The 24,400-nt window shown below is 49.5% G+C and overlaps 1 protein-coding gene across 1 annotated transcript in view; it reads right to left on the bottom strand.

Annotated features, from left to right (window-relative positions):
* Positions 1-899: 899 nt before the first annotated feature.
* Positions 900-24,400, bottom strand: part of LOC307082502 (myosin-10-like) — a 43,067-nt gene continuing 19,566 nt past the window's right edge. The window contains exons 16-41 of the mRNA XM_079746108.1: positions 23,481-23,674; positions 22,935-23,056; positions 22,779-22,848; positions 22,134-22,294; positions 20,947-21,055; positions 20,245-20,376; positions 19,596-19,802; positions 17,849-17,986; positions 16,911-17,034; positions 15,915-16,086; positions 14,504-14,716; positions 12,925-13,069; positions 11,539-11,745; positions 10,513-10,617; positions 10,115-10,267; positions 9,288-9,536; positions 8,181-8,393; positions 7,107-7,319; positions 6,596-6,757; positions 5,858-5,986; positions 5,230-5,318; positions 4,878-5,001; positions 4,237-4,445; positions 3,924-4,032; positions 3,286-3,458; positions 900-2,792 (exon numbers count right to left, since the gene is read on the bottom strand). Coding sequence (XP_079602234.1) covers positions 2,612-2,792; positions 3,286-3,458; positions 3,924-4,032; positions 4,237-4,445; positions 4,878-5,001; positions 5,230-5,318; positions 5,858-5,986; positions 6,596-6,757; positions 7,107-7,319; positions 8,181-8,393; positions 9,288-9,536; positions 10,115-10,267; positions 10,513-10,617; positions 11,539-11,745; positions 12,925-13,069; positions 14,504-14,716; positions 15,915-16,086; positions 16,911-17,034; positions 17,849-17,986; positions 19,596-19,802; positions 20,245-20,376; positions 20,947-21,055; positions 22,134-22,294; positions 22,779-22,848; positions 22,935-23,056; positions 23,481-23,674 — 4,103 coding nt within the window. The 3' untranslated portion in view covers positions 900-2,611. The remainder of the gene's footprint in view (positions 2,793-3,285; positions 3,459-3,923; positions 4,033-4,236; positions 4,446-4,877; positions 5,002-5,229; positions 5,319-5,857; positions 5,987-6,595; positions 6,758-7,106; positions 7,320-8,180; positions 8,394-9,287; positions 9,537-10,114; positions 10,268-10,512; positions 10,618-11,538; positions 11,746-12,924; positions 13,070-14,503; positions 14,717-15,914; positions 16,087-16,910; positions 17,035-17,848; positions 17,987-19,595; positions 19,803-20,244; positions 20,377-20,946; positions 21,056-22,133; positions 22,295-22,778; positions 22,849-22,934; positions 23,057-23,480; positions 23,675-24,400) is intronic.

The raw sequence follows: 24,400 nt of genomic DNA on the forward strand, positions 1-24,400 counted from the left end.
AACATTAAACACTATTATTAATATATTAAATGGCCCATTTGAAGGGCAGGTCGACAAATGCCTACATCCTGAGGGGCATTCACAAGTGTCCCTCATTCACACCATTTCCCTTTCAAATGGTGAACCTCAGAGTGACTCCGCTGACTGTATTACTTGCCCCTGAAAGGGACATCTGTTTCATGTCACCGTGAGAGGGGGAGACAAGGAGGGCATTGTGGCATCCAGAAGGGAGAGAGGTCCCCCCCCCCCCCTAGAGCTTTGTACTGCATGTAGGGGGAAGCCAGACAATTAAGGTATATAACTGATCAGGAGTTCTTTGCAAACCAACTCAGGTTGTGTTGTTACTTCTGTGAAAGTCATAATAAAGCCTTAATCTTCCAGACCTTGTCCTTCTCGACCTCTCGTATTTTGTTAAAGCGTTGAGAGCGTGGGTTTGTATCCACAACAGGTGCAGCTCCAGCATGCTTCCACACTGCAGAGTCCTCAGGTTCCATTGAAATGATCCATTGATCATTTGTGACATGGGTAATTTTTTCCAAGACACTGTCCACATGGGCAAAAACAATCTTTTCCCCTCCGTTTTTCCTTGGCAGCGTTTCAGGAATTTCTCCATAAAGACAGACTCATTGCAAAAACCCATCTATTCTTTCATGAAATGGGCTTCTGTAAAGTCAAGCTCAACTCTAAAACCACTATTGTAATCTAAGATGTCATACCTAATACATATGTCATGTAATCAAAAGTTCATTCAATAAAGTTCACAGACACAAAGCATTGAAACACACCATCTACATGGATCTTTATTGTTATTGGTCTTTTACAAAAAAACAAAAGCGATAGAAATAAAATAGGATAAGATGCACTGGTGTGTCAGTTGTTGCTGACAGCATGCCGACAGCATTCTGGAAGCTTTGATTACAACCCCACTAGGAAGCTCCATGAATGAATGAAGCCCAAAGCACCCGGAGCACAAGTTTTGGTTCCTATTTCTAACACAACCTAAAATAGAAATGCTTGTATTGTTTGAACGAGGAAAGGACTTGAATGCGCAAACGTAGCGTGGATGTATTCTTCCACTCGCTTCACATAGGATTGAGGTCCTTATATTTGATGATCCAGATCATGCGACTTACTGTTCTGTTTTGCCTCACATATCCGTCTGGACCCCTAGCCACATCGATTTCAGTGGGACTTGCATCTTATCCTAGCTATCTGTGTTGTACATGGGGAATGGGTTAACCTAGCGATTGTTAATGCTTGGCACTTGGTTCTTGGTTCTATAAATGGTTTCTCTTTCTTCTGACCGATGTACTTATTATAAGTCGTTTGAGTTAAAAGCGTCTGCTAAATGCCCTCAATGTAAATGTAAATGTTACGTAGATATAGCATAGCTCTCCTTATGGTCTTTCTGTGCTTCTTGCCGCCCTTTACTGCTGTCTTATCGACGGCTTTCTTGGTGTTTGCGATAGCATAATAGGAATTGTCCACAGGCTTCTTACATTCAGTCCAAAACTGAAAACATTTTTTTGAGGCCTTCCCAACATGGCCGTGTGCTTTGGGCTTTCGGCTAAATAGAACATAAACCCGAAAAAAAGATTAGAGAAAGTTCTCAGGTTGCTTACTGGTGCAATGAAACAAACAATGTGCCTCACCAGTTACAGCCGGTTCAATATCATTCTAATTGAAAAGTACACGTTTTAAAAGCAAAAGCTGATGCATGTCTAAGGCACATTCTAGAGTTTATGTTTTTAGAATAACCTTTAACTTTTTCACGTTTAGCTCAGAGCTAAGAGTCCAGAGCACATTGTACAGAAGGCTAGCATGCGTAGTTTGTTTTGTATTTACAGCACACCGCTTATTTCCGTGGAAACGCTACACTTCATTCACGTCGTTGTGTTTCAGCACAAAGTCTCAAACAATAGATGACTGGAAAACATCTATGAGCATTACTCACTGATTGCGCTGGTGAGGAGGCACCAGGGAGAGGCTTAGAGGAGGGGCTATGGCCTAGAGAAGGGGCTAACAGGGCCTAGAGAAGGGGCTAACAGGGCCTAGAGGTGGAGCTAACAGGGCCTAGAGAAGGGGCTAACAGGGCCTAGAGGAGGAGCTAACAGGGCCTAGAGGAGGAGCTAACAGGGCCTAGAGGAGGAGCTAACAGGGCCTAGAGAAGGGGCTAACAGGGCCTAGAGAAGGGGCTAACAGGGCCTAGAGGAGGAGCTAACAGGGCCTAGAGGAGGAGCTAACAGGGCCTAGAGGAGGAGCTAACAGGGCCTAGAGGAGGAGCTAACAGGGCCTAGAGAAGGGGCTAACAGGGCCTAGAGAAGGGGCTAACAGGGCCTAGAGGAGGAGCTAACAGGGCCTAGAGGAGGGGCTAACAGGCCTAGAGGAGGGGCTAGGGACAGGTTCTAGATTTGATTAGATTTATTTGAGGAGGGGCAAGGGAGATAGCTGCTGGTGGTTGTCGGGGAGAGAGATGTGAGTCTGTATAATAGAGTGAGCTGTGCTGAGCACTAAGAAAGAGAGAGAGAGAGAGAGAGAGAGAGAGAGAGAGAGAGAGAGAGAGAGAGAGAGAGAGAGGTGGAGAGAGAGAGAGAGAGAGAGAGAGCGAGCTCTACACCAGCTGGGCGCTGGGTGCCTCGTCGGGGGTCTTGCTGTCCTGCTCGAGGTCTGAGGCTGCGTCCAGCGAGGCGAGGTCCAGAGAGGCGGGGTCCGGGGAGGGGGGCTCCGGCGAGGTGTCCTCCAGCTGGCGGCGTGCCGAACGACCCGACGAGAAGCTCACAGGACCACCGCGCCTGGGGGCGGAGCCACACTGCTTTGTTATGATGCTCGTTCATTCACAATGTTCATTCATTCACCCGAACTGTAGCATCACCGTTTACAATGTCGTTGGCGATTTGGCCTGCCTGGAACACGGCAAGGAATAGACCCAGCCTGGATTGTTCCGATTGCTTCTACTTAATTTGGTCTTCGCCAACAGAATTGATGTACGTGTTTATTTGCATTTAGATCGGTGGAGTGAGATCAGATAACAAATGGTCACTTTAGACACAGGTGGAGACGCCAGGTGTGAACGGGGCCTGTGTTTTGTGTGTGCGTGTGTTTGTGTGTGTGGAGCTCAGTGTGTGTCTGTGTTGTGGAGGTCAAGGTCAGTGTGAGTGAGTGAGTGAGTGAGTGAGTGAGTGAGTGAGTGAGTGAGTGAGTGAGTGAGTGAGTGAGTGAGTGAGTGAGTGAGTGAGTGAGTGAGTGAGTGAGTGAGTGTGTGTGTGTGTGTGTGTGTGTGTGTACCTGAGGCGGCTCTTGAGCGTGTTGACCTCGCGGCTCAGCCCCTCGCTGGCCTCCGTGGCGTCGTCCAGCTCGCGCTGCAGCTTCCTGCGGGAGGCGTTGGAGCGCGTGGCCTCCTCCTCCGTCTCCTCCAGCTGCCGCTTCAGCTGCTTCATGCGGGAGTTGGCCTTCTCCATCTGGGGGGAGGGGGGGGCTGTTAGAGCCTACTGAACGCGGGATGTGTGTACTAGGTGTGGGTACTAGGTGTGTGTCCTAGGTTTGTGTACTAGGTGTGCGCGTACTACGTGCGTGTACTAGGTGTGTGTGTGTGTGTGTGTATACAAGGTGTGTGTTCTAGGTGTGCGTTCTAGGTGTGCGTAGCTCTGAGTACAACGTTTCCAGTTCCGATTGGTCGGGTTGTGCTGATGGCGTTCTGTTACTTTGCGATGTCGGTTTGAATCCGATAAGCCCTACCACGACCGGCGAGTGGTTGAATATATGTTAAACTAATAAATCAACATTTCCTCCGGTCCATGTTCAGTGTGTGTCTCTGATGCAGCGCGTCAAAGAAACGGCTCTTTGACGCGGTTCGTTGCCGACGGCAACGCGATTGAATGTCGGTGACGGTGTCGGTTAGAGTGGCAAAGCCTTCAGCTCCTCACCTGTTCTTTGAACTGGTCGGCATGACGACGCTCGTCCTCCACCTGCATGCACACCTCCTTCAGCTTCTTCTCCGTCCGCCGGACGATCTTATTGGCCGCCGCCCGCTCTCTGGAAGCAGGGGCAGAACGAGAGGACGCTACGGTTAGCGCGGGTTAGCATCATGCTACGACGAGCGGCGGGTAAGCATCGCGCTACGGTTAGCGAGGCAGCATCCCTTAACGGCCAGCGGGATAGCATCACGCTATGCTAAGCCGGTTATAATCTCTTAAAGGTGGGTGCGCTAGGTGTGTGCTCGGTATGGGGGTCCCCTACTTGGCCTCCTGCTCCATCTGCTCCTCCAGCTGGCAGATCTTGATCTCCAGGGTGCTGATGGTGGTCTTGAAGCGGCTCTTCAGGACCCCCTCCAGCTCCCCCAGTTTGGCGCGCTGCTCCTTGTTGAGCCGCTCAAGCTGCTGCCGTGCGTTCTCGCTCTTCTGGCCGGCACTGCGCTCGGCGCCCAGCTCCGCACTCAGAGAGTCCACCTGAGGGCGCAAAGAGGAACCGCCAAGGAGTTAGCTACTGAGTTAGCGTTAGCGTAAATGTCAACGCAAATGGACTGCATTGATACAGCGCTTTTAACCAGCGGCCTCTCAGAGCGCTTTACAGTATCGCCTGACATTCACCCGTTCATACAGCCATTCACACACCGACGGCGGAGTCAGCCATGCAGGGCGACAGCCAGCTCGTCGGGAGCAGTCAGGGTGGGGTGTATCGACCGGGGACACCTCAACACTCAGCTAGGAGGAGCCGGGGATCGAACCAGCAACCTTCCGGTTGCCAGCCGACCTCCTGAGCCACATGCATCCCATAAGCAGTGGCTAAACGACGAGGTTGCGGCTGAGCCTTCCAGTAAGTGGATTGGTTTACAGGCTGGGGCCTCTCTAAAGTACGACTCTATGTGTCAGGCTCAGGACCTGCATGGAGGTCTTCCTGAAGCGCTCGTTGAGGAGCTCCATGTTGCCCTGCTCCTCCTCCAGCTCCTCCTCCAGGTGGGCGATGCGCGCCTCCTGCCTCCTCTTCTCCTCCAGCAGGGCCGACCTGAAACCCAGCAGCGACACGCACACCTGAGCATCATCCTGGTAGCGCTCACGTGAACCTCTAACCTCTGTTCGGAAGTCTAACGAAGATGAGAGTTAATACTTTCTTTATATTACTTATTTTCTACATCACATTATCAATAGAAATATATATTTCCACTCATAAATATAATCATGGGGGGGGGGGGGTCCATAGCTGATGGTTCTGAGGGGGGGGGTGTCCACTGACTTTCCGGAGGAGCTGTTGGAGATCTCGTCCTGCAGCTCGTCGCGCTCCTGCTCCGCGTGCCGCCGCCCCCTCTCTGACGCCGCCAGGTCCTTCACAGGGTCAACACAGTTCAAAGGTCAAACACAGGGGTCAATACTGTTCAAAGGTCAAACACAGGGGTCAACACAGTTTAAAGGTCAAACACAGGGGTCAATACTGTTCAAAGGTCAAACACAGGGGTCAACACAGTTCAAAGGTCAAACACAGGGGTCAACACAGGTCAAAGGTCAAACACAGGGGTCAACACAGGTCAAAGATCAAACACAGGGGTCAACACAGGTCAAAGGTCAAGTTAGGCCAGTCATAACATTTTGGATCAAACAATGTCCAGTTAAAACAGTGACCTACGCATCGGTCTACCAGAGACGAACACCACAATGTTGACTTAATTTTGTTCTATATCTTACTGCTCATGCATTATATTTTCGGTTTCCCACAGTGCGTTCTGCGTGAGGCAGAGACAACAGGACTAATGGACTACTGTGTACTGGGGTGAGTACTGTGGTACTCTGTGTACTGTGGTGAGTACTGTGGTACTGTGTGTACTGTGGGGAGTACTGTGGTACTGTGGTGAATCAGAGGACCAGACCTCGTGCAGCTGGAGGATCTCCGCCTCCAGGCTCTTGAGTTTCTTCTCGTTCTCTTTGGCCTGGGAGAACACCTCGTCCCGGGATGTCCGGGCTTCCTCCAGCTCCCGGTGGTAGTCCTTCATCTGGGCCTGGAGACCGAGGAGAGGGAAACCCTGAGCAATACTGGCACACAATCGCTGGTCGATTAGTTCTGTCTGAGACCAAGACTATGACTGTAGCATAGTACCTGTATATCAGTGTCCTACCTGTAGCCTGCTAATCTACCTGTAGCTTGTTACCTATATCTCAGTGTCCTACCTGTAGCTTGTTACCTGTAGGACAGTGTCCTACCTGTAGCTTGTAACCTGTATCTCAGTGTCCTACCTGTAGCCTGCTAATCTACCTGTAGCTTGTTACCTATATCTCAGTGTCCTACCTGTAGCTTGTTACCTGTAGCTCAGTGTCCTACCTGTATCTCAGTGTCCTACCTGTAGCTTGTTACCTGTAGCCTGTTACCTGTATCTCATTGTCCTACCTGTACCTCAGTGTCCTACCTGTAGCTCAGTGTCCCACCTGTATCTCAGTGTCCTACCTGTAGCTCAGTGTCCCACCTGTATCTCAGTGTCCCACCTGTATCTCAGTGTCCTACCTGTATCTCAGTTTCCTACCTGTATCTCAGTGTAGGAAACTTCCTACCTGTAGCTTGTTACCTGTAGCTTGCTGTCCTACCTGTAGCCTGACACCTGTATGTGTCCTACCTGTAGCTTCCGTAGGTGCTTGATGGCCTCGTCGCGGGCCTTGTTGGCGCCCTCTATCTGCCCGACGGCGTCGATCAAGTCCGCCTCCAGCTTCTTCTTGGCCGCCACGGCAAGAGCTCTCTGCTTCCTCTCGTCATCAAGCTCCACCTCCATCTCGCGCACCTTGCAGATGGGGAGGAGCCACAACCCATTGTTACATGAGACGATAGGAACTTTATTCTGTGATTCAGGATCCACAGGGAAATTCAAACAGGATAGAGACATAGGAAATACTGTAGCTATAATACACTTTACTTTACTTAAGAGTTTTTATAGTCCTTTGAAGGAGTACTTATTATCGACATGGCTATTTGGTTGGCAATCAACCAAAATCTTTCCATCATTTCATCGAAAGTAAAAGAGAGAAAGATATCTATATCTATAGTGACTCATATATATATATATGCACAGTATATATTTTTTTTTGATTAAGATTAGAAATAGAGGGGACAGAGGATGTGTGGTGAGTCACCTGTTTGACCAGCGCTCTCTTCTTCTCCTCTCCCATCTCGTCGCGGCCGGCCAGGTCGCGGTCGTACTGCGCCTTCATGGCCTGCATGTTGACCTCCAGGCGCAGCTTGGCGTCCTCTGTGGCCTGCAGCTCATCCTCCAGCTCCTCCAGCTGCACGCGCATCTCCTCCAGCTGCTGGTCCTGGCTCCGCTTGGCCTTCTCCAGCTCGTGGACCTGGTGAGGGGGTTAGGGAGGGGGGGTTAAAGAGTGAGAGAACCTCCTGTTTAAGCTATGAGACAGCCTGCCTGAGAAGCTGAGGACAACACAATCTGTGAACACCTTTAAAATGAACCTTAAACATAGCTGTTTAGTTCAGCATTCTCTTAATCCATTTGACTTATGCATTGTTTTTGTTTATTTTCATTGTATTGTTAGGCACCTTGTACTGCAATTTTGCAATACAATAAAGCATGTTTGATTTGGTGAATTGATTTGATGAGACACTGTTAGATTTAAAATAAATGAGTTTTGACTGTTGCAGGAACGAGGGAGGGCATTCCCGTGGATACGACCCAGGGCAACTTTGTTATTAAGCTAGTACCGTCTTTAAAGACAATTATAATGAGCAATGTTGTATTGTACATTTTGAGGAGAAAGAGAGAGTTGGGGCAAGAAGGTGGGAGAAAGCGAGAGTGCGAGTGATTTAGATTGAGAGGGATAAAGAAATCATAAAGATAAAGTTCATAATGAAATATAAACATAATACAGGTGCATCTCAATGAATTACAATATTGTGGAAAAGTTAATTAATTTCAATAATTAAATTTAAAGTCAAACTCATATTATATAGATTCATTAAATCCATATACAAGGACATATCATTCAGAAGGCCGACCTTTTCAAATTAAAAAACTTTAAAAGAGCTGTAAGGCAGTCATCATTATTAATACAAAGAAAGGATTGAAATATTTCACCTTGGGTGTATCCCTTTTTAAATTGAATCATTAAAATGATTAACGTTTCCACAATATTCTAATCTATTGAGATGCCCCTGGAACTGAAACGACGCTCTATGAGACTGGGTTCTCTCCTCACGTTCTTGCCCACGTCGTCCTTGGAGCTCATCAGGTCCTCCATCTCGGCCCTGAGCGTCTTGTTGAGCCTCTCCAGCTCCTCCTTGGCCTCCAGAGCCTCGTCCAGCGCCCGGGTCAGCGACAGCGCCTTGGTCTCCTTCTCCCGGGCCTCGGCCTCCGCGCGGTCCCGCTCCTCGCCGTAGCGCGCCGCCACGCTCTTCTCCTCCGCCAGCAGCTAAACCGGGGGAAGAAGGAGCGGACAGAGAGGCCTGTTAGTTCATACGCAGGGCGGGTTAGCGGACTGGTGAGGGGGTATCAGTGCCAGCCGAAGGGTTCTGGGTACGATCCCCGATGTCCACACACTCAGCTAGATACCCAACCAAACAAATCATTAGTACCTCCAGCCGGTTTGGAGGTATATAAGTGACTTATCTAGCAGTCGCCCGGTTTTAAGTGACTTAAGTACCAGGCTCATGTGACTTAAGTTCCAGGCGACCTAAAGTTTGGTGGTGAATAAGTGACTTAAGTACCAGGCTCATGTGACTTAAGAAGCAGGCAACCTAAAGTTTGGTGGTGTATAAGTGACTTAAGTAACAGGCTCATGTGACTTAAATTCCAGGCGACCTAAAGTTTGGTAGTGAATAAGTGACTTAAGTACCAGGCTCATGTGACTTAAGAACCAGGCAACCTAAAGTTTGGCGGTGTATAAGTGACTTAAGTACCAGGCAACCTAAAGTTTGGTGGTGTATAAGTGACTTAAGTACCAGGCGACCTACAGTTAGGTTGTATATAAGTGCCTCAAGGACCATGCAACCTACAGTTTGGTGGGATACAAGTGACTTAAGTACAAGGCGACCAACAGGTTGGGAACCACTGCCATAAAGGTCCATACTGGTCAAGTTGATCTGTCCATCGTAGCCATTTCTCCTGGTGTCTCTGAACCTTCCGTAAATGCTCTTCAGCAAAACCGGAATAACAAAGTCACTTTGACAAAGGATGTTGGTTGTTTGAATTGTGCCAGCAGAGCCCATCTTCGATCACCGAGGCTGGTATAAACCCATCGGTCCAAACCCCCTCCATCTCCCTCCAACATCACCTCACCCAGACCACCCTAGAGAGCCCGGCCCACCTGGTCAAACTTCTTCTGCTTCTTCTCCAGGGTGGAGACCATCTGTCTCTGGTGGTCCAGCTCCACGCTCATGTCTTCCAGCTCCTGCTGCAGCCGGCTGCGGCTCTTCTCCAGCTTCTCCAGCGCCACGCCCTTCTCCTCCGCGCGCACGGCCGCCAGCTCCAGCTCCTTCTGCAGCCTCCTCTTCACCTCCTCCAGCCCCTCCAGCAGACCCACCTCCTCCTCCAGCTTCTTCTTGGTCTCCACCAGCTGTGGACGGGACAGAGGGGGTGAGTCCTACCTGGGGGTCTAGTCACTAGTTAGTGCTACCTGGACTACAGTCAGGAGGAGTTACTCCGATCTGGAAGGTAGTTAGGGGTCAGTCCTACCTGGACTCTAGTGAGGAGGAGTAAGTCCTACCTGGTCTCTAGTGAGGAGGAGTTAGTCCTACCTGGACTGTATAGAGGGGTTAGTCCTACCTGGACTGTATAGAGGAGGGGTTAGTCCTACCTGGACTGTATAGAGGAGGGGTTAGTCCTACCTGGACTCTAGTGAGGAGGGGTTAGTCCTACCTGGACTGTATAGAGGAGGGGTTAGTCCTACCTGGACTGTATAGAGGAGGGGTTAGTCCTACCTGGACTGTATAGAGGAGGGGTTAGTCCTACCTGGACTGTATAGAGGAGGGGTTAGTCCTACGTGGACTGTATAGAGGAGGGGTTAGTCCTACCTGGACTGTATAGAGGGGTTAGTCCTACCTGGACTGTATAGAGGAGGGGTTAGTCCTACCTGGACTGTATAGAGGAGGGGTTAGTCCTACCTGGACTGTATAGAGGAGGGGTTAGTCCTACCTGTGCCTGGACGGTGAGCAGTGCTTTCTCCAGGGAGTTGCGCGCCTCCTCCTCCTCCTCCTGCTGCTCCTGCAGGGCGCTCTTCTCCTCCTCCAGCTGACGGAGGCGGCTGCTCAGACCCAACTTCTGACGCGTCTCCTCGGCCAGGAGCTCCTACACACACACACACACACACACACACACACACACAGACAAAGACACACAACCACACAGACACACAAACACATATATATAGATACAAACATATAAATGAATAATAAACAAAAACTTAAATTTAACAAAAGCAGGTCTTAGAATATCTGCTTGTGTGTGTGCGTGTGCGTATGTGTGTGTATGTGTATGCTTGCGTGTGCGTGTGTGTGCATGCGTGTGTGTGTGTGTGCGTGCGTGGCCGTCACCTGTGTGTCCTGCAGGGTGCCCTCCAGCCCCGCCACGTCCTTGGAGGTCCTGAGGCTCCTCCGCTCCGCCTCCTCCAGCAGCGTGGTCACCCCGTCCAGCTCCGCCTGCAGGGGGCGCTACGGTCAGCCTCCTGGGCCGCATGCCTGACTCCTCCCCCCACCCTGGACCGCACTCCTGACTCCTCCCCCCACCCTGGACAGCACCCCTGACTCCTCCCCCCACCCTGGACAGCACCCCTGACTCCTCCCCCCACCCTGGACAGCACCCCTGACTCCTCCCCCGACCCTGGACCACACCCCTGACCCCTCCCCTGACTCCTCCCTCGACCCTGGACAGCACCCCTGACTCCTCCCCCCACCCTGGACAGCACCCCTGACTCCTCCCCCGACCCTGGACCGCACTCCTGACCCCTCCCCTGACTCCTCCCCCGACCCTTCCCATAACCCTACCCTGGCACTGGGAATGGAACACTGGCACTGTTAATGCCTTGCTCTACCAGTGGGAATCAAACCCCTAACCCAGGCAGTAGTAATATCTTGCTCTACCAGTGGGAATCAAACCCCTAACCCAGGCAGTAGTAATATCTTGCTCTACCAGTGGGAATCAAACCCCTAACCCAGGCAGTAGTAATATCTTGCTCTACCAGTGGGAATCAAACCCCTAACCCAGGCAGTAGTAATATCTTGCTCTACCAGTGGGAATCAAACCCTTAACCCAGGCAGTAGTAATATCTTGCTCTACCAGTGGGAATCAAACCCCTAACCCAGGCAGTAGTAATGCCTTGCTCTACCAGTGGGATTCAAACACCTAACCTTTGCAGTGAGAATAGCTTGCTCTACCAGTGGGAATCACACCCCTAACCCTGGCAGGGTTAATGTCTTGCTCCACCAGTGGGAATCAAACCCCAAACCCTTGCAGTGTTAATACCATGTCTAACCCCTATCGTCGCCGCAATGACCTGGATTACATGTATGCTTTAACTCACACCTCCAGTATGTAGACAGTGAGAGAGAGAGCATATTGACCTGCAGTTTGTGAGCTCGCTCGGCCAGCTCGGCCCTGGCTCTCTCTCCCTCGGAGGCCCGGGCGGCCACTTCCTGTAGCTGGGCGTCCATCTTCTTCCTGCGGTGCTCCGCCTCCTGCTTGGCCTGCTGCAGGTTCTTCACCTCCAGGGCCAGCTCCTTGGTGGAGCCCTCCTGCATCTGCTTGCTCTTCTCCAGGTTCGCCTTCACCTGGAGGGGGTGGTGGGAGAAAGAGGGTTACTACATCTCCTTCTCAAGGCTTCCTCCACTCGGGCAAACTAGCTTGGCATAATAATTATATGATAATAATCAAATATAATTACTTTACAGAAAACAACAGTGTTGATGGGGTAAGGGTATGGGTTAGAGGCTAGGGTTGGTGGGGTTAGAGGGTAGGGTTGGTGGGTTAGAGGGTAGGGTTGGTGGGGTTAGAGGGTAGGGTTGGTGGGTTAGAGGGTAGGGTTGGTGGGTTAGAGGGTAGGGTTGGTGGGTTAGAGGGTAGGGTTGGTGGGTTAGAGGGTAGGGTTGGTGGGTAAGAGGGTAGGGTTGGTGGGTTAGAGGGTAGGGTTGGTGGGTTAGAGGGTAGGGTTGGTGGGGTTAGAGGGTAGGGTTGGTGGGTTAGAGGGTAGGGTTGGTGGGTTAGAGGGTAGGGTTGGTGGGTTAGAGGGTAGGGTTGGTGGGTTAGAGGGTAGGGTTGGTGGGTTAGAGGGTAGGGTTGGTGGGGTTAGAGGGTAGGGTTGGTGGGTTAGAGGGTAGGGTTGGTGGGTTAGAGGGTAGGGTTGGTGGGTTAGAGGGTAGGGTTGGTGGGTAAGAGGGTAGGGTTGGTGGGTTAGAGGGTAGGGTTGGTGGGTTAGAGGGTAGGGTTGGTGGGGTTAGAGGGTAGGGTTGGTGGGTTAGAGGGTAGGGTTGGTGGGTTAGAGGGTAGGGTTGGTGGGTTAGAGGGTAGGGTTGGTGGGTAAGAGGGTAGGGTTGGTGGGTTAGAGGGTAGGGTTGGTGGGTTAGAGGGTAGGGTTGGTGGGTAAGAGGGTAGGGTTGGTGGGTTAGAGGGTAGGGTTGGTGGGTTAGAGGGTTGGTGGGTTAGAGGGTTAGTGGGTTAGTGGGTTAGAGCCTAGGGTTGGTGGGTTCGAGGGTTAGTGGGTTAGAGGCTGGTGTTGGTGGGGTTGGAGGCTAGGGTTAGTGGGTTAGAGGCTGGTGTTGGTGGGTTCGAGGGTTAGTGGGTTAGAGGCTGGTGTTGGTGGGGTTGGAGGCTAGGGTTAGTGGGTTAGAGGCTGGTGTTGGTGGGTTAGAGGCTGGTGCTGGTGTAATAAGGGGCCAGGTGGTGTTAGATGGAGGTATCAGGTCTCAGGTGGTGTTAGACGGAGGTATCAGGTCTCAGGTGGTGGTTCTGACCCTCTTGGCCTGCTCCAGCTGCTCAGCCAGCTCCTCCTGCGCCGTGGCGTGTCTCAGCCTCATCTCCTGGACCTGGGCCTCGTGGCTCCGCGCCTCCTCCTCCATCGCCTTCTTCAGCTCCGTCACCTCCTGCTCGCGCTTCGTCCTACGGCCAATCACACACACACACCTCAGGTCCCACCCACTGCCACAGCGCCATCGGCCGATCCGCCGCGATCCCCAGGGCCCAGTTTTTCAAAAGTAATCCAGTGGGATTTCGGATCACGGATTGGATCAAATCAGATCATGTAATCCAATCTAACATTTGATCTGGATCAAACCTGCCCTTTGGGTTTTTCAAAACTTTGAACTCGGTTTGGGATCTATTTGATCCGTAAAAACAGGATTATCCTGATCCTATTCTGAAGGGTGGATTCAGTTGGTTATCCTGAAATTTAGTATTTGGATCACAGTGATCCAATCCAACATTTTTAAAAAACTGGGCCCAGCACACAAGCGTGACGTCCGCACGGTTTCACAGTACCTTGACATCAGGGTCCACCCCTGACACCGACTGAGTGATGTCCGCTGCCTAGCAACCACCCTGAACGTTTGTTGTTTTGTTTTGATGATTATACCTCAAAGGTTTATGTGGAGCATGAGCTGCTAGTGGCCACTTACATGATTCACTTTTGAACTCCATCATCATCATTATCTTGCAGCTCGTGGCAGAATGTGACAGAAGGTGACTTAAAGGGGTGATAACTATTTTGGGTCAAAAACCAAATGTAATTGTTGTAATTGGATTGAGAAAGGTGTCAGCCTTTCACGGATATGGCTGCACAGTCTTGAGAGATGTTTGTGCACCTGAGTGAAGCAGATGATAGGGTTGACTTTTATATCTAATTGTTCTTCTGTCTTTTTCAAACCTTCATTCATAACTTAGAGCATTAAAGTTATAAAGGTGGAATATAAAACTGCTAAGGTGGAGTATTAAAGAAATAATGGAGGAGTATTAAACTGATAAAGGTGGCGTAAAGTATTGAAGGTGTTTTTAAATATTGAAGGTTGAGAGTAAAAGTATTAGATGTTGAGTATCGAAGCATTAAAGGTGGATAATTTACGTAATAAAGGAGTGTTTTAAAGTAAAAAGCCATAGTGTGGCATACTCAAGTGATGGAGTGGAATATTCATTACATAAAAGTGGAGTATTTAAGTATTAAGGTGGAGTATTTAAGTGATAAAAGTTTAGTATGTAAGTATTAAAGGTGTTTTCAAGTACTAAGTGTTGAGTGTTAAATGATTAGATGTTGAGTATTAAAGTTTTAAAGGTGGAGTATTTAAGTTTTAAAGCAGTATATTAATGTATCAAAGCCATAGTGTTGCATATTAAAGTGATAGAGTGTAATATCTAGTATTCCAGTATTAAAGGTGGAGTGTTTAAGTATAAGATGTTGAGCATTAGAGTATTAAAGGTGGAGTATTTAAGTTATAAAGCAGTGTATTAATGTATCAAAGCCATAGTGTGGCATATTAAAGTGATAGAGTGTAATGTCTAGCATTCCAGTATTAAAGGTGGAGTGTTTGAGCCTGGTGTTACCGTAGCTCCTGCTGCGTGGCGGTGGTGTCCAGCGTGTCCTCCAGCTCTGTCTTCAGCGCCTCCAGCTCCTCCCCAAGGTCTCTCTTCAGCTTCTCCGCCTTGCTGCGGGACAGCCTCTCCGCCTCCAGGTCCTCCTGCAGCTCAGACAGCTGGGCCTGCAGCTCCCTCACCTGCTTCAGGGCGCCGTTTTTATGGGTCACCTCCTCCTCACCGCTACACAGAGACACACGTAATGCACGCACGCACACACGGACACACACAGACACACAGACACACGAACAAGGGCACACACGGACACACACACAGACACAGACACACAGACACACGAACACACGAACACGGGCACACACACAGACACACATACACACACACACAGACACACACAGACATAGATACAAACACAGACAGACACAGAGACACAGACACACACACACACACAAACACACACACACACACACACACAGACACACACAAACATATTAAACACATGAGCATGTAAAAAACGTTGTGACGTTTGGTGCAAACGCAGAATTAATTCCCTCTTTCTTTTAAAAAAACTTCCAAAATTCAGTGGTACAATGTTCATGGCGAATTATATAGACTAAGGATCGGTGGTTAAATAGGTGTCATGGATGAGCTTTCCTTCTGGGGGGAGATCGGTTTAAGTAACCCAGTATTCTGCGTTTACATGGCACCTAGGTCATCACTCATCATTTTTATCAATCGATAACAAACTGGACTGGACTAAGAACACTGAAGTCCATTACAAGAAGGGACAGAGCCGCCTCTATTGCCAGAGGAGGCTCCGCTCTTTTAACATCTGCCGGACTACGCTGACGTCGTGGGGGTGGAGCTGGACACTTCGACAGCAGTGTCAGACAGGAGGATGCTGTCGAAGTTGCGGGCGATCCTGCAGCGTGGCTCTCACCCTCTCCACAACGCTCTGGTCAAACAGAGGAGCTCCTTCAGTTAGAGACACATTGCTCCTAAATGCACCACTGAGCGCCACAGGAAGCCATTCCTGCCTGTGGCCATTAAACTCTATAACTCCTCCCTCTGATAATCTGACATAAAACAGAATGTAAACATTGTATTGTAAATCTGTGAATATAATCCACTAAGAGATGTCCACTCTCACTTAGAGATGACCATGTCTTACTTTATTCTTACTTTTATTTATTGTATTTTATTTATAATTTTTTATTTTACAATCTTATCTTCTATGCTTGTAATTTCTATTTGTACGAAACAATTCCCCCCCGGGATCAATAAAGTTTTCTGATTCTGAAGGGCCATCCAGTGTGTATGTAAACGCAGTGAGCGTCGGCCAACCGATGCCCCGCCGTGTCCGGCGTTGAATCGGGGCGCTGCAGCGACCCGTGCGTTGCCATGGCGACAGCATCTCGCATACCGGGACTGGAAGCCCTGCGCCTCCTCCTCCTTCTTGGTGAGCTGCTGCCTGAGCTCCTCCACCTGCGCCTGCTGCTCCCCGATCTGCTCCTGGAGGTCCGACAGCTCCCCGTCCAGCTTCCGCTTGGCCTTCTCCAGCTCCTGGCGCCCCTTCTCCTCCTTCTTCAGCCGCTCTGGAGGGAGGGAGGTGGGGAGGGCAGAGGGGAGGGGGGAGGGGAGAGGGGAGAGGGGAGGGGAGAGGGGAGAGGGGAGGGGAGAGGGGAGAGGGGAGAGGGGAGGGGAGAGGGGAGAGGGGAGAGGGGGAGGGGAGAGGGGAGAGGTGAGAGGGGAGGGGAGAGGGGAGAGGGGAGGGGAGAGGGGAGAGGGGAGGGGAGAGGGGAGAGGGGAGAGGAGAGGGGAGAGGGGAGGGGAGAGGAGAGAGGGGAGAGGGGAGGGAGGGAGGGGGAGGGGAGAGGGGAGAGGAGAGGGGAGAGGGTGAACGTGTGAACGAGTAAGACGAGGAGTTAGACAGGTCATAAGGTTTTCTTATTTTTATATGTCTTATATGATTGTCAACATAGTATGTAAATAACATAGTGACATAGTTAAGAAATATACCAGGAGAACTTTAATGTTCCCATCAAATAAGCACTGGCAAGCTATTCTTTGCTTGAATGTATTGATTTGTTCGTAGTATTCAAAGTATAGTATGCCTATGACATTCTATTGCTGTTTCTAAAATCGAACTGTTACCTAGATAAAACAGGAGTAAAATCCTATGTTTCTTTTTCCAGTTCCTTTCAACCAGTTTGTGAATGTTCCTGTGGATAACAGGTGGCCCCTCCTTCTTAGAACTCCCAGCCCACAACGCTTTTCACAAGATGTATTATTCTTCGAATTTCAGCTTAAACAGGGGGTTCAATTCATCTTTAAGGGGCTGGTAGAGGTGAGATGGTAAAGAGACATTAAGGGTACAGAGACAATAGGTAGGTAGGGGTTAGACAGTGGGTCATCTTACCCTCCAGGTCCACAATCATATTCTCATGCTTGTTCTTCATCTTGCCCAGGTTCTTGGCCTTCTCCTCCTCCTCAGTCAGGACGGAGCTCATCTCGTTGATACGCTCCTCTAGCAGCTTCTTCTCCTGAGGGCAGAGGAGCAGGAGCAGGAGCAGGAGGATGAAATGAAGAGAGGAGGAGAGGAGAGGAGAGGAGAGGAGATGAAGAGAGGAGGAGAGGAATGGAGGAGAAGAGAGGAGAGGAGAGGAGAGGAGAGGAGAGGAGGAGAGGAGAGGAGAGGAGAGGAGCAGGAGGAGGAGGATGAGATGAAGAGAGGAGGAGAGGAGAGGAGAGGAGCAGGAGGAGGAGGATGAGATGAAGAGAGGAGGAGAGGAGAGGAGAGGAGAGGATAGGAGAGGAGAGGAGAAGAAGAGAGGAGAGGAGAGGAGAGGAGAGGAGAGGAGAGGAGAGGAGAGGAGGAGAAGAGAGGAGAGGAGCGGAGAGGAGAGGAAAGGAGGGGAGGAGGGGAGGAGAGGAGAGGAGAGGAGCAGGAGGAGGAGGATGAGATGAAGAGAGGAGGAGAGGAGAGGAGAGGAGCAGGAGGAGGAGGATGAGATGAAGAGAGGAGGAGAGGAGAGGAGAGGAGAGGATAGGAGAGGAGAGGAGAAGAAGAGAGGAGAGGAGAGGAGAGGAGAGGAGAGGAGAGGAGGAGAAGAGAGGAGAGGAGCGGAGAGGAGAGGAAAGGAGGGGAGGAGGGGAGGAGGGGAGAGGAGAGGAGAGCAGAGGAGCAGGAGCAGGAGCAGGAGGAGATGAAGAGAGGAGAGGAGAGGAGAGGAGAGGAGAGCAGAGGAGGAGGTGCTCAGCATTACCAATAAGATTCTGTCTTATGAATGTGGTGATGCATTCCCTCACTCGGTTTTCAGTGTGTGTCTGTCTCTGGGTCGAACACCCCGTCCTCACCTTGAGGAACTTGGAGTTCTGGTCCTCCAGCACCAGGATGACCTCCTCATGCTTCTTCATCTTGGCCTCCGCCGTCACCTTCTCCAGCTGCAGCTTCTGTCTGCCTGACTCCTCCTCGTCCAGCTGCTCCTCCAGCTCCTACAGGCACGCACCAACCCACACACACACACACACACACACACACACACACACACACACACACACACACACGCACACACACACACACCCACAGACAAACCCATACAGACAAACATACCCCCACAGACACACACACACACACAAATACACACACCGACAGACAAACGCACACAGACAAACATACCCCCACAGACACAGACACGCACACACACACACACACAAATACACACACCCACAGACAAACGCACACGGACAAACGCACAGACAAACATACCCACACACACACACACACACACACACACACACACACAAACACACATGCACACACACACACACACACACACACACACACACACACACACACACACACATACAAACACACCCAGACACACAAACCCACCCACCCACAGACACAACAACACACCAATACACCCAAAATCACACACACCCAAAGAAACAGACACACACACACACACACACACACACACACACACACACACACACACACACACACACACGGACAGTTGTTTAAGCTTGGTAAGTAGATTTCTTGCGTCAACCATCCAGGTACACACACAGAACACACCTTCATACAATGTCATGGATGCTCTAGGATGACTAAAGGTAGATTATGAGGTTCGAACCAAGAACCTTTTGTCAGAGAGTCCAACACCCTAACTAGAACTGTACGTATGGACTAAAATGTATATCATGGTATGTTTTGAGGCACAGACGGTAACGGTATTATATCGCGGTATGTTAATACTAGCTTCGAATTTCGATATAAATGCTTCTGAAGGTTTAAAATACTGGTTAGGCAGCAAAACTGCATGAAAAAAAATGCAAAATCTTTTCTCAAGTTACTTCCATCTCTGAAAAACACTAATGTTTAATAGTATGGATTTCTTTCTCCACTTGCTCGTGGACCTTTCCGTATAGTTTTGGCATCTTAATCTGGCTGAATTGTGTGCGGGCAGGTAACGCCTACCTGGGATAGAGTGTTTTGACCATCTCTTTAAAGCCCTTCCTATTGACATTTTGAAAGGGAACCATGTCCATACACAGGTAAACTGACGGCGTTTGTTATCTTGTTTCACCGCTGGCTTTTTTGGTCGTAAGGACTGGCTTTGGAAAATGCCTGCGGAAGTGATGTCTTTGGAAGAGATACAGAGACAGCTTCACGCTACCAGCGTCTGTCTCGTACATTGTGGAATGAGAGCTCGTGAAGGGACTATTGCGCAAGCACGCAGGCGCGCAGCACTTGCAATAGTATACTGCCTGATAAGGCAGTATCGCTGTCAAATCTGTCCCTGGGAAAAGTAACGTTGCGCCGAATTGAAAAACGAACTACGTTTCGTTACCATATTTTTTCAGTAGTTGCGCGGACCTTTACTTTTTACATGAAAAACTAGTTACGTTACTGTATTAACGTGTTACCTACTTTGTAACGTGTAGCGCAAATTCACACCGGTGAACGGTCTATACCGTTTATATGAATACGTTTACTATGAATGAGTTATCTTCTACTACACCAAGCACGGAACTACTCTTCCCACAATGCATCAACCAATTAATCTAGGGAGTAGCAGGGACAAAACGCATCCCAGACCTGGAGGTGGGCCTGCATCTTCTTCTTCTCGTTCTGGAGGCCCTGGTTCCTCTCCTCCTCCTCCTCCACGCGAGACTCCAGGTCGTGGAGGATCTCCTCCAGCTCCTGCTTCTTGGAGGCCAGGCGGGCCCTCATCTCCTCCGCCTCGGCAAACAGCTCCGTCTCCGCCTGCAGCTGCTCCGCCAGGATGCTCTTCTCCTCCGTCATCTGGGGGAACGCGCGAGGGACCCGCCGGAACCCGCCGGAACCACACGGACAGAGTTAGAGTAGAACGGTTCCCTCTTGGAATAACAGAACAGAACCGCATCTGAACAGAACTCAGATGGTGTCTTGGTGCTCTAGAATGTTACATTTACAACTAGAGGGCATTTAGCAGATGCTTTTATCCAAAGCGACTTACAAGTTACATCAAGAAAATTTGTCAGAAGAAATTTTCCAAAAAAGTTATAGATGTTCTAAGGTGTTCTAGTTGTTCTTGTGTTATAGGGGGGTTCTGTTGCCTTGGATCCAGACGTTCAACAATGCTAAACCCAAACTTCTGTGGAGAGACTGCACAGTGCTTGGTCTTGGTCTAATGGCGTCATGATGATCTAAACTGTTATAGTTTAGTATTCTAAATATGTTGAGGGTGTTCTGGGCGTATGCTGACCTGCTGGTGTTTCTTCTGCATCTCCACCAGCTCCTCCTCCACCTTGCCCTGCTTCTCCTTAACCTTGAGGAGCTCGTCGTCCTTGGCCTGCATCTCCTCCTCCTGCCGGCTCACCTGGAGGAGCGGCTTCACCTGGGCAACCCAACGCACTCCGGTTAACCCCCCAGGTACACCAAACCCAACCCGGTTAACCCCCCAGGTACACCAGACACAACTGAGTTAAACTCCCAGGTAACCTAGACACACCTGAGTTAATCTCCCAGGTAATCCAGACACACCTGAGTTAATCTCCCAGGCAATCTAGACACACCTGAGTTAACCTCCCAGGTAATCTAGACACACCTGAGTTAACCTCCTAGGTAACCCAGACACACCTGAGTTAACCTCCTAGGTAACTCAGACACACCTCACTTAACCTCTTAGGTACACCGGTCCCAACGCAGTTAACCTACCAGGTACACCAGACACACACCTGAGTTAAGCTCCCAGGTACACTTGACACACTTGGCTGAATGTGAGAGGCTAGCAGTCATCCTGAGTGCCGACTGCCTATGTGTAGAAACAGCAACACCCCCATGTGGACAGAATATATACTGCAGATACATGTAACAATTTGCTGTAGTATTTAGTGAATATATCCAATATAGGATATTATATAGTATATGAATACAGTGTATAGTGTATACAGTGTGTGTAGTATACCTTAGTGAAGAGCCTCCACCACTGCCAGTGCTTGAGCTTCAGGTAGGCGGCGCAGTTCCTCTGCAGAACCTTCAGCGCGCTTAGCTGCTGCTGCTTCTTAGAGAACGCCCTGACACGCAGAGGAGGCACGGACGTACAAACACACAGTTAGCAACGAGCTAACAGAGTTAGCCCTGAGACACACACAGTTAGCACTGAGTGGGAGCGTATCTATGTTCCCAGGGTCCTATGTTCCCCGCTTTGTATGTGACCGGGGAACATAGGACCTTGTGAGCAAATCTTTTTTTCGTAGGATGGCAGGGGCAAGTACCGCCTTTTTCGCCTCTGACTCGCCTGTGATCTGTTAGATTGTCTCTCCTCTGATTGGTTATGGTTAGGGTTAGGGTTAGGGTTAACCCTAACCCTAACCCTAACCCTAACCCTAAACCTGACCCAGACCCTTTGCACCCGGGGAACATAGGACCTGGGGAACATAGGGATGACCCCCACTGAGTTAACCGAGTTATCCCTGAGACACACAGTTAGCACCGAGCTAACAGAGTTAGCCCTCAGACACGCACAGTTAGCACCGAGCTAACAGAGTTAGCCCTGAGACACGCACAGTTAGCACCGAGCTAACAGAGTTAGCCCTGAGACACGCAGTTAGCACTGAGCTAACAGAGTTAGCCCTGAGACACGCACAGTTAGCACCGAGCTAACAGAGTTAGCCCTGAGACACGCACAGCTAGCACCGAGCTCACGCCCCCGTTAGCATCAAGCTGGCTGACACACCCTCTGCCCTGAGCTTCTCTCATCCTCATTAGTATAGCACTAACCCTATACTACTATACTAAACTGCTACATAACTATTAGGATACTGCTATACCAATACTACTCTATTATTATTATGATACTGCTATACCAATACTACTCTATTATTATTATGATACTGCTATACCAATACTACTCTATTATTATTATTATTATTATTATTATTATTATTATTATTATTATTATTATTATTATGATACTGCTACACCAATACTACTCTATTATTATTATTATTATTATTATTATTATTATTATTATTATTATTATGATACTACTTTACCAATACTACTCTATTATTATTATTATAATTATTATTATGATACTGCTATACCAATACCACTCTTTTATCATTATTAAGATTGTGAAGAGGTGCTGACTTGCGTGCCAGGTATCCCCTACAGGCGGCCTGGAAGTAGATGATGATGTCGGTGATCTTGAGGTCTCTCTCCTCCTCCAGGTGGGCCAAGACCCCCGCCCTGAAGAAGATCTTGCTCTGGCCGATGCGGTACAGGTTAGCGTCCAGCTCCAGCACCTTGATCTGGGAGGCAGGGGGAGGCGGGGGGGGAAGGTTACTACATACAGCCTATGCTGCGGCTCGTAGGTGATGGGCAGCAGCAGACTGAGAGGTGAGGTGGACGCTGGTTATTGGGTATATTATGGTAGGGTGTGGTACAGGTGATGTACAGGTAGACAGCGGTTATAAGGTACATTACGGTAAGTGATGTAAGGCTGGACAGTGGTTATTAGGTTTGTTACGGAAAGGTACAGGCGGACACTTTATAGGTACATTATGGTAAGGTACGGGTTGAAGGGGGTTATTAGGTACATCACGTTAAGGTGCGGTACAGGTGATGTACAGGTGGACAGTGGTTATTAGGTACATAACAGTAAGGTGTGTTACCAGCGCACAGTGATTATTAGGTATATTACGGTAGGGTTAGGTAGTGGTTATTAGGTACATTACGGTAAGGTGCGGAAAGTACGGACAGTGTCTATACGGTAAAGTATGGTTATTTCCTCACCATCTGGTCACAGGCCTGCTTCCCATCCATGAAGCCCTTGGGGATGGCGTTGGGTGTCAGGATCTCATACCTGGAGAGAGAGAGATGTTCAGTGGATAACAGGCGGTCCATGCAGTGTGCTCTGAGGTGTAGAGAGGTAAGCGGTGAGGTGGGTACCTCTGTCTGAACTCCTGGAAGAGGATGCGGTTGGGGAAGCCCTGTCTGCAGATCCTGATTCCCTCCAGGACTCCGTTACATCTCAGCTGCTCCAGGACCAGCTGGGGCTCCAGCTTCCCAGCCTGGGACACATTAATATAGCATGTTATACGACATAGAACATCACCACCTTAATATCACATGTTATATAACATACAAGATCTCTCCCCTCATATTTAACATGACAACAAGTTGTCATGTTACCCTCTTGTGGTGGTATGGGGTAATGTCATGGTTGTCACGGTAACACCTACTCCCTTGTAGTGGTTGTGGGATGATGTGATGGTTGTCACGGTAACACCTATCCTCTTGCGGTGGTTGTAGGATGATGTTGTGGATGTCATGGTAACACCTACCCTCTTGTGACGGTTGGGGATGATGTAATGGTTGTCATGGTAACTCCTACCCTCTTGTGGCGGTTGGGGTTTGATGTGATGGTTGTCATGGTAATACCTACCCTCTTGTGACGGTTGGGGATGATGTGATGGTTGTCATGGTAACACCTACCCTCTTGTGGTGGTTGGGGATGATGCAGCGTACGAAATTGGGGTTGGTGTTCCTGAGCGTGGCCATGAGGCGGGAGAGGGACTCCTTGTAGAGCTGCCCCACCGTGCGGAACATGCCCTTCTTGGTCTTGTAGGCGGCGCCGAACGCCGTCTCCGCCATGCCCGCCACCTGGTCCAATCCCACGATGCGGTCCACTGGAGGGGACAGAAAGGGGTGTCAGCACAAGGGAGGAAGTGATGTCAGGACAGGAGGTGATACCAGGACAGGAGGGGAAGTGAGGTCAAGAAAGGAGAGGGACTGAAGACAGGACAGGAAGTGATGCCAGGAGACGATGATGCAGTCTGAGAGCTGGATGGACATTGCACTGGAAGCGCTTTCTCTCATTGTTGCTTTGCTAATGCTGCCGTGCTAACATTGCTAAAAGACAGGACAGCAGTGCTCTGATTAGCATGCTCAGCTACAGTCCAAATGATTTAACCCTGTATAGGTAACTGTATTAATAACATTATTAATAGTTTAACTCTATAACAGTTGAACTCTGTTCAACTAATAGCAAATAATAATAATAATAATAATAATAATAATAATAATAATAATTAAATAATTCTTAATAAAAAGAATTGAGGAAGCAGAGGAATGCCATGCAGGTAACCAGAATGTCACTAGACGAGACAAAAATGTCACTAGGCAGCGGGAGCATTGCAAGGCAGTCAGAGTATTGTCAGGCAGCCTGAGTATTGTCAGGCAGCAAGAGCGTTGCCAGGCAGCCATGCTAGGTGCTAGGCGTGTTAACATCAGTCACCTGGCGACTCAGGGCTCTCAGAAACATTATCATAGAAAGAGGCTCTCCGAAAGGTCTGAATGTCTAGAAAAAAGAGACATAAGGCAGATAGGAAGAGAAAGAGAGCGAGGGTAAGAGA

This window comes from Pollachius pollachius (genome assembly GCF_949987615.1).
Source record: "Pollachius pollachius genome assembly, chromosome: 11".
Lineage (NCBI taxonomy): Eukaryota > Metazoa > Chordata > Actinopteri > Gadiformes > Gadidae > Pollachius > Pollachius pollachius.